Genomic DNA, 13,856 nt, shown 5'->3' on the forward strand with positions numbered 1-13,856 from the left:
CAGCAATCTTCCAGAGTCTGGTACCCTAGTAGGAGATTATGCCCTGGCTTACCTGGACGATATTGCGATTTACAGCCATTCCTGACATGAGCAGCTTCAGCATGTCACTGCAGACTGCAAAGGGCAGGGTTTGAATATTAAGCCCAGTAAGTGTCAGGTAGGTATGGCCGAGGTTTCCTACCTGGAACATAGAGTGGGGAGTGGTAAGATGAGGCCAGAAGCTGTCAAAGTGGAAACTGTTCAGGTGTGGCTTGCCCCTGTTACCAAGAAGCAGGTGAGGGCATTTTTGGGGACAGGGGGTACTATAGAAAGTTCATTCCTAATTATATTACAACAGCTGCTCCCCTCACAGACTTGATAAGGAAAAAAACAGCTAGGTAAGGTGATGTGGACCCCAGCCTGTGAGCAGGCATTTCAAAAGCTTAAAGGGGCTTTGTGAGGACCCCCTGTGTTAGCCAGTCCAGATAATATCAAAGATTTTTTTCTGCAGGTGAATGCTTTGAACCATCTGTTGGGGGCTGTACTTAGCCAGGTTTCCTCAGAGGGCGATGACCACACAGTTTTATATTTCAGCCATAGACTCCAACCCAGGGAGGAATGTTATGCAGCTGTAGAAAAAGAATGTCTAGCAACAGTATGGGCACTGCAGAAAAAAAAAATGTACCGACAATGGGGTCCTGCTGGACAGAAACAGAAATACACATGAATGTTGGACTGCATTGTAACTGTTGAAATTAATATTAGAACAGAGGGTACTGGAAGAGACTAGGTTAATTTCGGTCCATCTAACTTTGTAAATACTTTGAAATTAAATTATCTGGTTTAGGCCATAAAGATTGTATCTTACAGTTCCGATTGCAGCCAGAGACGAAATGCCTGTGAAAACAAGAACTAGGAATTCTGCTCTATTCTCCTTAGCAGTGAACTAATTGCTACCTTGGAAGGGTGGAAGTGTTGAAATGTTTTTCTGGCTTCCAGATGCTATAACATATCATAACAAAGCTTGGTCTGTGTGTATGGTAACACATATGAAGGAGATTCTGGTTCAGTTTCTTGTAAATGTGGTAGTATGGGGATCAGATGTATGCAATGCCATTCTGTAATCCAGCACTGAAATGATGTTTTAATATTAGATGAGACAGAAGTCTCAGTGCCGTCTGTTTTTGAAACCTGACATAGAAGGATCACTCACCCACTTCATCTTGGCTTGCTTTAGTAAGTAACCAGGGAGTAGTAATTCTTTAGTTCAGTCAGGGAAATGTAGTGAGATTAGTTAAGTACTGTTTTTCTGTGTGTGTGAATCTATTCGTCTGTGTTTTAATATTTCCAGTGATTGAAACTCTGGTGTTTGTTGTAAATAGATATTTAGTATTTTCATGTTCTTTTGTTATTAAATATGTTTAAACATTTCATTGTGGCTGGTCCTTTACAGAATATTTCAATCTTTGAGAGTACTTATATTTATTTGGTGACCCTGTGGCTGCTCCTGGAAGCCTTACTGCATTGGTCAAACATTACCATTTGTATTGGTATTAATTTTGCTCACTGTAATTGGGTACCCTTGTAAGAGCCTTAGAGTAACTAGGAGTGGGCAGAAGGGCATAGCAGGTAAATCTGTGCCATCCTTTCCCAAGTGTGTGTGTGTGTGTGTGTGTGTGTGTGTGTGTGTGTGTGTGTGAAAATTCAATCTCGGTCTGTGTGTCTCAGCTACTTGGAGCAGCGACACAAAACACTGGTTTCACAGTGAAGGTGGTAGAGGACTTGTTCCAAGTGAATGTCCATCACCTGTTTCAGTGGTGAGGACTCAGGCCCATTGATTACTGGTCCATGGGAGGAGACATCACATTGTTGTTTTCTAAAGTATTTCAGTATTGCACCCCCCTTTTATTAATAGACACATCTGTCATACAAAGTCTGTCCTAGTTCTGCACTACTATTAAAAAGCCTCCAATTATTTTTTAATACGGTTAAAATTCAAAGTATGTGTTGAACACATCCCTGTATGCCATTTTGCTACGTTGTGTTTATCACAGGGTCCTTTTGATAAGTCATCATGAACCCTATCTATTTGACCATCTGGATAACCTCTGAAAAAGAACCTCCATCTTAAATTCTCTTTTAGAGAAATAATACTACCTTCATGGCTATTAAGATTTTTAAGCATAGTAAACCTACGTACCCCTCTTTTGATGCTGAAACTTTACCCTGCCACACTTACAAATAGGAAGTGTGGCAGAATGAAGGCCTTTAATGGTGTTCTACATAGGAGTTCTTAATTTCTGCCTGCTGTCCATACTACCTAAATGTCTCTAATTTTGCCTCATATTTTTGCACTACTTCTCATAAAATGTTTAATTTTTTGGTAAATCATTGAAGACTGCAGCCTGTCAATTGTGTATGACACATTACAGTTTTCATACTTTTCCACCAACATGCATTTTCTAAATAAAAACATTTTCTTTTATTTTAAGTGTATTAGAGCAATATTTAACTGTCCCTGATTTTGATTTTGTCTCCCCTCAACATTTATTTTTGGATATGTCCGACATTCTTAGGTTCATAGATTAGTACTAGGCTAACTGCCCTTGTGAGCTATTTTAAGCCTAGCCAATTATCCCTTGTGAAACTCAAACCCTGAACTTTGTGTTTGTAAGGCAAATATGTTAACCATTAGGCCAACCTCCCAACCCCCTTAAGCAAAGAATTTGAGAGGTATACTACTGTTTCAGTGCTCAGTGGTTTACCATCTTTCAGATCTGAAACCATTTTGCACTCCTTCACTTTTTTTCTGTAACTCCAAGTACATGGAGTAGATAACGTTCCTGGGATGCATCTCTTAACATCCATATTACAAGCAGATAAGCTGGTTTATATGATCAGAAACCCAATTCCCTGTTTTATGTAGTTAATTTGAGTGGGTTGCCGGATGTCAGATCAATAATATAATAATAAACAATAAAACTTGGTGGTATATGCTGCACAGAGCCAAGGACTTTATGCTTACCTGTACAGGGACAGCTACAGCCCATGCTTTCTTAATGCCCAGCCACTGTTTGCTTCCTTTTATTAACTAATCTTCTTAAAGCCACCACACACACCTAATTTATCATGCAACTGAGTTGTGCTTGATTGCTGGATGGCACAGTGACACAGCAGGTAGTATTGTCATCTCACAGCAAGAGGTTACTTGATTTGGGGTGCCTTCTGAATGGAGTCTGCATGTCCACCCTGTGTTTGTGTGAGTTTCCAACCACATTCCAAAGACGTGCAGTACATGGACTGGGCACACTAAATTGGCCATATGTGTGTGTAAGTGTACGAGTGTGTGAGTTGTGGAAGAACTTCTGTGGCAGAGCTAGCCACCCAGTGGTGTAAACCCTGGTTCTAGATGATTCACTGTTGGTGACACCCTGACCACATGTGTAAAACTGGGAAAGGGTTGTAGATGGATGGATGGATGGTATACCTTACCAATATCATTACTGTGAAGTATTAACCAAGTTTACCAGGATATTAATTACCTGACTTTCTGAAGTTCACCAAGTAGTAGTGTCAGTGAATTCCAGTCCAGTAAATGTCCATCATCATCTTACCACAATTTTCTTATCCATGCTCTTCTCAGTTCACTTACTCCCTTTCTCTGTTCTTTGAAGTTGCTACAGTCTTTGCATTTTCAAAATCCTCCTCCTGTCCTCACCTCCTCCTAATTTTTCTGTCATGTTTCTTAGTGTCCTCCCTCAGTCTCATTTTCTTCCTTTGTGTTCATTGCATAAAGTTTTGTGAACATTTAAATTGGTTTGATGTTTTTCGTAGCTTTTGGTACATTAAATTTCCTGCAACAAATAGCATATAATCATATTATACTGTCAGTGGGCACACTTTTTCTTTGTATATTTGCTCTTGTATTTACCAAGATTACCAGATATATTAGTGCTTCATTTACTATTCTTTGTATGCATTTGTGTCGGGATCCATTACCTGAATTCACTGTGTAATATGCATGTGGTATAAACCAGTTTATGTTCCAAGCCCAAAAAAGGGAAATGCTAGAGTACACCAATTATCAAAAACCTACATTTGATTCATATGCTTGCAAAGTGATAGTCAAGCTCCTACATGCTAGCTTCTGACAATTTATGGACCAAGAACTTCCAGATGTAGAAGGGGCAGAGACACCAGAGATCAAATTGCCAACATCCTCTGGATAACAGAAAAAGGAACAGAGTTCCAGAAAATCTTTGCCTCTTCATCTAATAGTTCAAAGCCTTCATCTGTGTGGATCTTAAACGGTGATGAGTTTTTGGAGAAATCTGCTTACCCGACCACCTTATTTGCCTCTTGAGGAATCTGTATTCAGTAAAAGAAGGAAGAAATGCAACTGAATATAGAAGAACTGACTGGTTCAAAATTAGGAAAAGTGTGGCCAGGCTGTAAACTGTCACCCTGCTTGATTAATTTATATGCTAATTACATTGTGTGAAATGCTGAGATAGACAAAATTAGGGGGAAATATTAACAACCACAGATACGACGATACCATATTCATGAATAGAAGTGAATAACAGTTAAAGGTACAGTTGAAAAAAAGTGAAAAGTATAAAGTGCAAAAACATGCCTTGCTGCTTATCAAAAAAAAAGGAAAACAAAAACAAATTGTTGTTGTCTTGCCCTATCAATTCTTTGTAAATCGATGGGAAAGAAGTGGAGGTAGTGAAAAATTTAATTTTCTTCTGTGCAAAGATTTCTGCAGATAATGATTGCAGCCATGAAAATCTGGATACGATTTTAAAGAACAAAATATCCCATTTACAGCAAAAGTTACTAGTCGTAACATATGGCCATGAGAGTACAATTGTAAGTAAAGCTGTTCTCTGAAAAATTGATGGTTTTAAACTTTGGAGTTACATTTTGAATTGTACAGACACTATGAAGATGTAATAAGTCATTTCCTAAGGAAATAAATCCAGACTGTTCACAAGATCACTTTGGCTAAATAATGAAAATATAGGATTCACTGAAGATCTAATGTTGTGAAAAGTGAATGTTAAAGAAAGGGGTAGAGGTTGTGGCTTTTAAACTGTGCTGGCTATCAGAACCTGCTGTCCTATTTTCTGGGCTGCTTTACACTGCATTTCTGTGTAAGTATTGGATACATGAATTCCTTACACTTTTATCATTTGTAATACTTGTATCTGTTTTATTCATTGTCACAGTAACCCCTGTATATTCCTGTGTATTTTGTTGACTAAGATCAAAGAAAAAAATAGCTGTGATTTCAGCAGAATAGCTGACAAAAATTCTACAACCTTTCATTAGAGGACAACCAGCATCCTCCATAGGCTCTTGTGGGAGCACAGATCCTTACTTATTCTATCTAAAACTGAGATTGCTCAACTTTAGAAAAAGAAGTCTTGCTTGAAGCTTGACATTTTACTCTTCTCAGAGGTCATGCAGCATTTAAGTAATAGTAAAGATAATATGGGTGAGTGCATGATTCTCAGTGTGTATTTTAGTTTGCCATTTTATGTGCAATATTAAAAACATATTTCACTGGTGGTATTTGGATTTTACTGAATCTAGTCTTTTCAGAATACGATATAGATTTGTTTTTTTTGCTTTAACCTTAGTAGGTACAGCTGTTACTATGTGTATGCTCATTTCTGTTTCTGTAGATATTTTACACTGAATGAAACGTTTTGTTTGGTAAATACGTGAAAAAATGTCCTGTTTCAAAAATTGGAAATGTGAAGAGCATCCAAGCCTAATTTTGGGCAGACATGTTCAGACAAGATGGTGTGCACTTGCCAATATCAGGAAAGAGAATTTTTGCAGCAGGTATTTTGCAATATTTGACGAACACAAAGAATTTTTGCCAGGTGAAAAATTTAACCGTTCAGATTGCAACTTGTGAGCTATTTTTGATGGTTGTTAATGCTACGAGCATTAACAATAATATTTTTTATTGGACAAATTAGTGTGTTCCCACAAGATTGGTGTTATTGTTTGTGAAACATGGCTAAAGAACAATGACTAGAAACCAGTTCTGTTAGGGTATAAATGTTTTTACTGTAACTCATTCTAACAAAATAAATCCATTGGAGTTGTTATGATGAGGATTAATGGCAGTTATGAGACCTGTGATTATCTTATGTTCAGTCATAACCCGAATTCTGTAGACTGTGTAACTGAAACAAAGACAACCGTGGAACATACAACAGTTGCTGGAGTGTATGGACCATGAAAGTCAAGTTCTCATGACCTAGAGGAGTTGATACATTTCTTGCATGAAACACAGGAGGGAAGAATAATAGTGGCTGAAGACTTAAAATTTACCAGAAACAGACTGGAATAGTACTGATTAAATTCAACGTTAGTAAGGAAATTATTCACAGCATATGTTCATAAGTTCAGGAAAAACAATTGATTCATATTAACAAAAAAAAAACTGCAAGGGAACAGAGCATACTAGACATGGTAATTTTTTTAGGAAAACAAATGGTTACTTCATAGAATCATAGGAAGTTACTAGGCTAATGGCCCTAGGGCCCTTACAAGCTTAGCCAAGTTCTGCCCTTATTTCCACAATCGGCACCTATTGCCCTTGTCCAAGAGGAGACACAGGTGGAACCCCCAGGGTGAATTCAGGGTTACCCATCGTCCAGATTGCATTTGAAGAGGGCCAATGAGGTGCTGTGTTTGACCATGAAGTGAGAGTCTATTCCAAAGGTGTGGTAACCTCTTGGAGACAAATCCGTCCCTCCAGCAAGGTCTGTTCATGTCACATACCAGTTTCAGGTCTTTAGAGCGAATAACCCATGTACTGTTTGACTTACAGAGATGCAGCATTTCCAATAAAGCAGGGTTGGAGATTATTCGGTTTCATACAGACTACTCAAAGGCAAAGTGACAGCGAGTTCAAACGATCCACATAGGACAGATGCTGAAGACATTGAATTTTCCTTTAGGAACCTCTGAGGTCTCTCCAATAGCTACAGGTGCCTGGAAAGGTACATACCAAAAAGGGAGTTGCACTGTGTTATTGGCCTGATGAGGGAAGAGTACAGGGAGGTTATAACTTTTTTTTCTAGATGCAGTGCCATTGCTTATGAGGTGAGCCATATAGAATGCCCTTCTTACCAATGTGTAGACATGGTGGTCAAAGGTAAGGTTGCTGTCAACATGTGTGCCCACTTCTCTCAGCACTGAGTGCATACTTAAGGTGTTGCTGTTGATGTGGTAGTTAGCAAGAACATTGCCCTTACCAAAAGGGATGATACATTTTTTTGCATTAAGTTTAAGGCAATGACTTTGGCACCAATCATTTGTTTAAGACCTTCTTGTAAGATGTTGACATCATTTGGAGATTCTATGACTGCTCCTAATTTGCAGTCATCAGCAAACTTTTCTCAGCCGCAGACCTTTAGTTTTTGCTTGTACTTTGGAGAAATAGATTCCAAACAGTAGAGGTCCCAGGACTGATCCTTGTGGAACATCACTGGTTGCAGGTTTGTTGTTGGAGGTGGATTCCTTTATTTTGACTATATGGATTCTATTAGTGAGCCATTTAGCGACCCATCTAACGATATAAGGGTTAATATGTAGCTGCGTAAGTTTGTCAATGATGCCTGAGTGGGAGATTGTGTCTAATGTCTTTACTCTGTCTAGGTAGGTTGTATGCACAGATTTTCCCTCATCCAGGACCTTGGTGATTGCATTGAAGTCCACCAGGTTTAACAGACATTATCTCCCTTTGACAAATCCAAACTGAGTAGGGTCAAGTGTTTGGAGATTACACATATCTTTGTTGATAACATCCATGATGATTTGCTCCATGGCCTTGCAGACGAGAGTTGTCAGGCTAATAGGTCTGTAGTTCCAGGGGTCAGTGGAAGCACCACCTTTGTGCAAGGGAATAATGGTGGCTGTTTTCTATTCATCTGGAATGAAGCTGGTGCTTAGACTGTGATTGAAAAGCGTACCCAATGGTGTTACTGATTCTTGTTGGAGCCCATGTAGGACACAGCCTGGGATGTTATCAGGTCCCGTAGATGCTGTGTATTTGGCCTTGGTGAGGGCGTTTACGACCTGCTCTTTAGAGACTCATGGTAGGGGACAGGTGGTAGGGATGTCATGGGGTACTTGTAGCGGGACATGGGAGTGACTATTTCACAAAACCTGTCTTCCAACAGGTTAGCTATGTCCACAGGCTCAGTATATGTGGTAACATTTGTGACACCCATGCACTAGCCCAGCAATCAAGGGGTCTCGAACTCACCACTAAAACACCAGTGAGGGGTGTCCATATAGGGAAAGGTTAATAAATACACACACATCAAAGTACAATTTCCCTTAAGAGCACACAGAGATCACAGTCAGTCTGGGGCTGGTTTCTCCCTTTCTCTCCAGATCCCAATAAGGCTCCCCACTGGCACAGCTATAGGGTCCAGATCTCAGCCTAGTGGGCAAGCTAAAACTTCCAGCACCCTCTCTGTCCAACCAATGCTTTGTGTCCCAGCCCAAGTAGCTGATACACATACGCTTTGAGATAAGTGTTGTATACAACCACACAGACACTCCTGGGGAAGGCTGGCACAGGTTCTCCAGCTGTACCCCTTTTGTCCAGACTATACGCTAGTACCACTTGCCACCACCCACTAATATTTATTGGATACTAAAAGGCCCTTATGAGAGGGTGTCCAATTATATTGTGCAATATTATTATCCAAATGGTAAGTGCAACTGAACAGTCAAGGCTTATTGGAGTGGCTTGGCCAGTATAACTGTATACATGCAATGTACTCTAGAGCTTAAATTATCTCTACACAAAACAGCCACAGTTGAAAGGTTTAAAATTATTTAATAATAATAAAAACAGAAGACAGTACTTCTTGGTACACAGTGCTAGTCGAGAGTTCAGACACAGGAAAATGCATAAAATAATACAGTAGAATAGTTCTGACATCAATACAGAAAACAACTGTATAATCTTCCTATTTTCTAGCTATTTCTAAAAGAGACACTGAAGTCCAAGATCCTACTCGCATACAGAAAACAGGCAGATACTGGTGAGTTGGATGTTCTCAAGACAAAATGCTAAATGCCCTCACTCTTTCTCTCCTTCAGTTGATAACACAGCGCAACTGATTCATTTCAGATTACATCATTTCTTTTTGGTTCCCAGGCTAGCAGAAACTCAGAGGTTAATAGCCCTTTTGATCTTGCAGCTGGTCAGGAAGCCAGAGCAATAAAATAAATTATACATATAAATTCTAGACATTAACTCTGGCATCAAAACAATAGGCAGAATGCCTTCCTGTAGACATCTCGTCTCCGAGTTTTAGATCAAAGAATTTCACAATGCTTGACTTATCAGCTTTCTTACAGCAGAGGGCACTGTTACATTTTATTCTGTTCGTCATCCAATACAGTCCTTTCACATTTAAGAGAACAAGCCTGTGGCTTACATTAATTACAGATGACAGAATTGTCTACAAATTCTATCTAGCTAGGCTGGCAGCCTTCACCTATCTTCACAGCATTAACTACCAGTTTGGCACAAATCTGGGCATTTCCTTTTAGGCTGTAGATGTAACTAAAGAATACTTTATGGTTGTCTTCAGTTGAAGCTAATTTGGAGTCATAGTTTGCTTTGGAGGACTTCACAAGAAGTCTTATTCACTTGTTTAAGCTGAGGAAGGAGTGTTTCCAGTTTAGAGCTTGCTCCATCTTTCCCTTGGGTAGCAATTTCTTCCTCTTATTGCAAAGCCTGTTAATAATGGCAGTTGTCCACCAGGCAGGTTTGCTCTTCCTTGAGGAGCTTGTTTTGGTCCTATCTGGTACGGCCGAGTCAATGCAGTTCTATGGGTGTTCTTATAAAGCACTGGTGTAGAACTCAGCATAGTTGCCAGTTCCATCTGGTGGGAGGTGCAGTGAAGCTATTTATACCATTCCGTAAAAGGTCATCTGCTTTGAAAAAGTTTTTAGTTTAGTTGGGGGAGTCAAGTTTTAACACAGTTGTGTACAATGATCATGAGGTTGTAAAAATTAATTTATTGCTAGATAATTCTGCCAAACTGAAATCTAAAGCAATGCACAGAAGATTAATAACAGATTGTATGGAAGCAAAATGTCAATATGTCAAGGTAATTGATGCATTCAGTAGAAAAACTGCAGAAGGAATGTTGAAAGTTTTGAAAGAGAAATTGAATGCAAAAAAATCAAAAAATTAACATGATCTAGGCACACAACATCGGGTTGATGTATTTCCATAAGAACGAGATGCTTGATTAAGGTGAGAGACAAAAATTATAAGAAATGGAAGAGGTTGAACTACACTTCTGAAAACTGAAGTAAACTGGACAAACAAATTCAGCACAGTGTAAAAGAAGATCTATTGAAATTTTGAAGAAGGTAGTCAAGAAAAGCTGGCTTTATTTGCAGATATTTTATACTTGATAAACCAGAAAAGGACATTTCAGTCTTGTGGAACATTTTGAGACAGTTTAAAGTCTTTTGGGGATTTAAAATTAATGAAGATGAAGGCAATAGCTGTAAACTGTGTACCCACACATGAATTGGTTAAGCAATATCCATATTTGAGGACATAATAAAATGACGTACTTAATAAATTCTTTAAATTCTCTTGATCCCTAATTGTAAGCGAGTGATTCTTGATCTAGCCTATATTCTATTTAGTATATACTAAATCACTACTATGTATAACCTGCTGTTTGTTCTTTTGTCTTATATAACATCTATGTTATTATTTTTTTCTATCCTGTAAATGCAACATGTATTCTCTCTTTTTGTAACATGTATTTTCAACATGTATTTACCATTATGTTGGAGCTTTTCTCCTCGGGCCTCTACTGAAAAAGGATATGTATCCAGCTAGACTAGCCCGGTTAACAAATGTAAAATAAATAAAATAGTATGGATTAAAAAGGATTCAACTGTGGCATCTAAGGATAAGTGGGAAGAGACTAAACAAAAGATAATACAAAAACTGAGAAACTGGAAGCTCTATTTTGTGGATATGGATAGCAAGGTACAAGCAGTTAAAATGTTTTTACTCCCTTTAGTTTTATACACAGGTCAGCCATATTTTTATCAACCAGAAGAGAAGTTGTGGATAGCAATTAAGAGCTGAAGGATTTTATCTGGGAGGGGAAGACTGCAAGAGTCTAGTGGGATAAGCGGATTGTTCCAATAGAACAAGGTAGTTTAGGATTACCTGACTTGAAGGGGTATTTCAGAGCTCCACTGTTAAAGCTCTTATACATAGCACATGCAGAATGCTATAATTCAAAGTGGAAAGGGATGATGACAAAACGGGGGGGGGGTCAAAAAATAAGGAGAGACTGAGATTTTGGATGCAGATCTTTAAGGAGAATAGCAATAACCATACGGAATAGTATATTAATAAAGGATAAGCAATTCACAAAGAAAGAATAGGGGTAAATGTTTGTTTCCCCAAATATGCAACAAAGTAAAATATTTAGGATATTTGCTTGGAAGTGTTTACATATGTATTTTTACACCCCAAGTAGATTTCAAAGATTTTTTTCCTCTGGTAGATGGCCAATATTGGAGGTGTAATAAGGAAGAAAGAGGTAATTATGAACATATATTTTGGGGAGTATGAGTTGGCAGACTTTAAACATTCTCTGCAGACTGATCTATCAGAAATACTGGGTGAACCACTTGGTATAACAAAGGAAATGATTTTTTGAGCTAAGGTACCAAACCAGAATTTCCTAGACTTAGTAAGCCCTTCGGGAGTCTAATTATGGTGGCTGCCAAAAAAAGCAATTAAAAGAAAATCGAAATCAAAGTCTAAACCACCTGTACTAGAAGTATTGAATATAGTAAATGAGATCAAACAACTTTAAATGGGACCTTTAGAAAAAGATAGGAGTAAATTGCATAGAAAATGGGAGTTGTGGGAACAATGCATGCAGAATAACATTCTGGAGGAGGAGGAATAAGGTCTAAAAGAAGGCATGATTTGAATGACCTATGTAATGTTTGACAACGATTCGATAGAACTAGATGGGAAAAAAAAGTTTATTTGAGAGGTATGTACAGAGGGTAGGGCAATTGCAAGAAAAATCCAGACCCACGGTTGGCTTTAATCATTTGGGCTTCACCCTCATGGTAAATTCACAAAAACTGTGGGTAAACCCTCACTATACCCAGACCCACTCATGGGTTATTGCTTAAATACAAAAGGTAGAAGGAATTTATTTTCCCTGCTCCATCCACTATGCCTTCCATGTTTTGACTAGGTTTGAATGTGTCTATCATATTGTGCACTCATCCTTCTCATCCTTAGGAAGATGCTTATTTTTATCGAATTTCTTTTTCTGTACTGTATCATCAGTTTGAAATGCATTGCATCAGCTCTGTAAGGAAGACATTAGAATACTTGTCTTATTTGTATAGACAATAAAGGATATATGAACAGATTCAGAAAAAGGCAGTAGTTCTGTCAGCATCTGTGAGATATGTATAGATGAGTGTAATATCTTATGTCTTTTTATTTAATTTTGTTCTTTTTGTTATCACTGTAAGATAATCTTGGCTTAAGGTCTCTTTCTGATGGCTAAGTCATGAACACTGATCTTGTATGCTTTTATTTGTTAACCAAGTAGCTAACTCCATCTTGTGGACCTTTTCCAACCATAATGCAACAATGTCTGGTTAAGTTACTGTCGCACAGTGTGAAGGTAAAATTTGTAGGAATCCAGTTTCCATCAACATGATATAACTTCTTTTGCATCTTATTAATTTAACCACTGAATTGTGCTGTCCCCAAGCATGTTTTGAACTGACTGTAGTTTTGTACTTTTAACCATCACCAAGTACACAAAATGGTCTCATTCATTTGTAAATCCTTTTTGTGCCTTACCATGTCTGACTTTTTTCTTTTCTTTATTTTATAGGCAGACTATGAGGTCGCTCCAGATGAGAAGCTCAGAGTCTGTGGTGTGAACATTTTAGATACATATTTCAATAATGGGGTAAGCTTTGATACATGTATGTATTTCTACAGATATCCTCTTTGTAGAGGTTATTCTGATGTTACAAATAAGGTTAACAGTTTAGTAGGTTCAGTCCCAGTTAAGTTCCTTGTTAGTCTGACTGAATGGTCTTTGTGAAAAAAAATACACTGAACAAGCCTTAGCACATTAATGTAAATTGAAAATGAAATATTTAAGCAGTACTTAACTTGTATTTAGTATGTTTTGACATATGAAGTATGCCTGTACTTTGTTGTAAAAAGAAAATTTGATTTTCACACAAATACCATCATCTTTCAGCTGTTCCCGTTAGGGGTTGCCACAGCAGATCATCTCTTTCCATTTCTTCCTATCCTCTGCATCTTGTTCTGTCACACCAACCGCCTGCATGTCCTCTCTCACCACGTCCATAAACCTTATCTTAGGCCTTCCTCTTTTCCTCTTCCCTGGCAGCTCCATCCTTGGCATCTTTTTCCCAATATACCCATCATCCCTCCTCAGCATATGTCCAAACCAACCCAATCTCGTCTCTCTTGCTTTGTCTCCAAACTGTCCAACATGAGCTGACCCTCTAATATACTGATTCCTAATCCTATCCATCCTAGTCACACCGAGTGCAAATCTTAACATCTTTAACTCTGCAACATCCAGCTCTGACTCCTGTCTTTTTGTCAATGCCACTGTCTCCAACCCATATAACATGGCCGGTCTCACTACTGTCTTGTAGACCTTCCCTTTCACTCTTACTGGTACCCGTCTGTCACAAATCACTCCTGACACTCTTCTCAACCCATTCCACCCTGCCTGTACTCTCTTCTTCACCTCTCTTCCACA

General features: G+C 38.5%; 1 protein-coding gene across 2 annotated transcripts in view; it reads left to right on the forward strand.

Moving 5' to 3' along the window:
* The window catches only part of GRK4 (G protein-coupled receptor kinase 4), a 1,249,698-nt gene that overhangs the window by 408,194 nt on the left and 827,648 nt on the right, over positions 1–13,856 (forward strand). For both annotated transcript variants that reach the window (XM_044062922.1, XM_044062923.1), the window contains exon 4: positions 12,945–13,022. In XM_044062922.1, the coding sequence (XP_043918857.1) occupies positions 12,945–13,022 (78 nt within the window). The remainder of the gene's footprint in view (positions 1–12,944; positions 13,023–13,856) is intronic.

The sequence above is a fragment of the Protopterus annectens genome, chromosome 2.part1 (assembly GCF_019279795.1).
Source record: "Protopterus annectens isolate FY-2018-M chromosome 2.part1, PAN1.0, whole genome shotgun sequence".
Taxonomy (NCBI): Eukaryota; Metazoa; Chordata; order Ceratodontiformes; family Protopteridae; genus Protopterus; species Protopterus annectens.